General features: G+C 45.3%; 1 protein-coding gene across 1 annotated transcript; it reads left to right on the top strand.

Annotated features, from left to right (window-relative positions):
* The first annotated feature begins 2320 nt into the window (after nt 1-2320).
* LOC100072511 (UPF0561 protein C2orf68 homolog) lies at nt 2321-2990 on the top strand. Its single transcript, XM_014732673.3, has one exon. The coding sequence runs from the start codon at nt 2321-2323 to the stop codon at nt 2894-2896; it is 576 nt and encodes a 191-aa protein (XP_014588159.3). The 3' UTR covers nt 2897-2990.
* The last annotated feature ends 223 nt before the right edge of the window (nt 2991-3213 follow it).

The following is a 3213-nucleotide window of genomic DNA, read 5'->3' as shown; positions in this document are numbered from 1 at the left end:
CTGACCCAAGACAAACCCAGAGCAGCTAATTCTCTCCTTAAAAAATCCCCAGCATATATTTATGAAAGAACATGAAAACAGGAATGCATAAAGATACATGCACCCCTGTGCTCATTGCAGCATTATTTACAATAGCCAAGACTTGAAAGCAACCTAGGTGCCCATCAAGGGATGAATGGATAAAGAAGATGTGGTATATATACACAATGGAATACTACCCAGCCATAAAAAAATGTTGAAATCTTGCCATTTGCAACAACAACAATGGGCCTTGAGGGTATTATTCTAAGCAAAATAAGTCAGAGTGAGAAAGTCAAATACTGTATGATCTCACTCATAAATAGAAGACAACAACAACAAAAACAAACAAACACATAATGACAGAGACTGGATTGGCACTTACCAGAGGGGAAGGGAGTAGGGAAGAGGGTGAAAGGGGCAGTTAGGCACATGCGTATGGTGATGGACATTAATTAGTTTTTGGGTGGTGAATATGATGCAATCTACACAGAAATCAAAATATAGTGATGTACACCTGAAACTTATATAATGCTATAAACCAGTGTTATTTCAATTAAAAAAATAGAAAAAAAGAAAAAAACCCCAGCATAAACCTCAATAAATATAGATCGAAAGAGATGAGCAGAACTCCAGGACTGAAAACAGAATATTCTTAGTTCCACTCCCACACTTGGAGACAAGTCAGGAGAGTAAAAGACAAGGAGCTCTGAGAAAACAACTAAGAAAAAGATGAAGGAGAGAGGCGGAGAAGACGGGGGAAAGAAGACAATTATTTATGTCAGGATAAGAGATCAAGGTAGAGTTAGAGACTGGGAAAGGGAAGAAGAAGGGATTTAAAAGGGAGGGAAAGAGATGTGGAAGTCACTCCATAACGCTTTCTACCCAGTACAATCATCTACACCATTACAAATGGATGAAATTAAGCCTTTCCAAAAGAAACAGGAATTTGTTCCTCTGTATTCATTATCTCAAAGTTTACTGCTAAACTAGTCTCTAATATTTATACTGCTTTTTCGTGCATTATCAATATAAACCATAGCTTCAACAAAGCCAGCCTTGGTTGTCTAGTGGTTAAGATTTGGCACTCACCACCAAGTCTCAGGTTCATGTTCTGGTCAAAGAACCATACCACCTGGCTGTTGGTTGCCATACTGGGGTGGCTGCATGTGGCTGTGATGCTGAAAGCTACGCCACTGGTATTTCAAATATTAGCAGGGTCACCTGTGGTGGACATATTCAGTGGAGCTTCCAGACTCAGACTAGGAAGAAGGATATGTCTGCCCACTTATGAAAAAACTGAACATGAAAACCCTACGAATAGCGGTGGAGCCTTGTCTGATACAGCGCTGGAAGGGGAGAGGATGGTACAGAAAGACCAGGCAGGGTTCCTCCCGTCTACACAGTCACTATGGGTCAGAATCCTTTCCGTGACACTAGCAACAAAGTTTCAGCAAATCTGATATGGAAGACCCAGAGGCTCTTCTCTCATTTTATTATGAAATGAAGGGGAGGGCTCCTTTCATTTGTTTCTCAGGATAGAAATAACCAAAATATTTCCCTTTTTGAAGCTAATATTATTAGTTTGAAAAATAATCCATCAACTGAGAACTATTGAGGACAGTACCATGGCTAATGCTCTTTTTCACTTGTTAACTGAGACTGGACATAGACGATGAACACTCTCTGTTGAAAATACAATAGTGAATCTGACAGTCTTCTCTAGACACTCTATTTTTGATGCTTAGAGATCGGGAAAAAGAAACTTCTGTAATTGTAAATATGTATCTGTAATTTATGTGCAATGCTCAGTGGCCATTATTAAGGAATCAATAGGGATTTCCTAGGAGGGGTAACTTTGCTATCATCAAGTGAAAATAATGTTTACATAATATTGCCAAAACCCAAAGTCAACCTTGGCATTAAGGGCAGAAGGCTTTTTCTCTGCTCTGGCCCTAAGCCAAGCTGCCTGCACATCCTCCCACCCCTCACCTGCTGTCAAGCCGAGGCTGACTCATTAGAACAAGTTGTTAGTGGTAATGGCTGCTCTCTGAAACTTCTTATAACCCCTCTCTCTGTTCATTCGGACTCATTAGCACTTATTGTTTTCCCTCTAATATCTAACTCCATTCTCCATCCCATATTTTCCTGAGGATTCCCCAGATTTGGTGTATCCAAAGGAGTGATATACTTTTCCTAATCTGAAATTGAAGCTCACCCTAGATAACATTAATGGAAATCTGCATCTGGAGTTCATTATTAGAACCTCCTCAAATCTCCCTGAACTAATTATATATAAGAAATGGGTCTTCCGGTGGGACGGCGGCCCGTTGGGGCGGTTGTGGAGTCGGCGGCGGCTCTGCGCGCTGGGTCCCAAGCGGAAGCGGCGCGGGATCCCAGGCCGGGGCTCTGCTGCAAGCCTGGCGGGCGGCTGGACATGAGTCAGGGCTTCGTGCACCATATCCGAAGGAACCAGCTCGCCCGGGGCGACTACGACAAGAAGGTGAAGCAGGCTGCCAAGGAGAAGGCAAGGAGGCGGCGCACGCCCGCGCCGACGCGGCCCCGCAAGCCCGACCTGCAGGTGTACCTGCCGCGACGCCGAGATGTCTCTACCCACCCAAGCAACCCAGACTGTGAGGAGTCCGGTGAAAGCAGCAGTAGTGGTGGCTCCGAGCCAGAACCTTCTGGCCATCAGCTCTTCTGCTTAGAATATGAGGCAGACAGCGGAGAGGTCACCTCAGTTATCGTGTATCAGGACGATGATCCAGAAAGGGTGAGTGAGGAGGTGTCAACACACATGCCTCTGGATCCACCCATGCGAGAGGCCCTCAAGTTGCGCATCCAGGAAGAGATTGCAAAGCGCCAGAGCCGATACTGACCAGGCTGAAGGCATTCTCTCCAGGCTGGATTCACTGCCCAGGGAGCTCACCCCTAGTTTGGGGGTGCCGGGACCAGTCTGAGCTGATCTTGAGACCCCCCACAGAGCTGCCACATCCGGAGGAAAAGGGTGTTGCAGGGACTATGCGTGCCCCCTCCCTCGCAGCTGTTCTTGTATGTTGGCCCATTTGACCAGCCTAATATTCTGGAATTTTTTGAGAAGTTTTTCTGGCTAGCTTGGTGTTCTGGAAGCAGGGGTTCCAGGGAGAGCTGAGTTTTATGAAGCATTGTGCCAACATGGTGCTTTTTCACTGAGGT

Source organism: Equus caballus, chromosome 19 (assembly GCF_041296265.1).
Source record: "Equus caballus isolate H_3958 breed thoroughbred chromosome 19, TB-T2T, whole genome shotgun sequence".
In the NCBI taxonomy this organism is placed as follows: Eukaryota; Metazoa; Chordata; class Mammalia; order Perissodactyla; family Equidae; genus Equus; species Equus caballus.
Note: the sequence above shows the minus strand (reverse complement) of the source record. Positions and strands in the feature narration are given on the sequence as shown.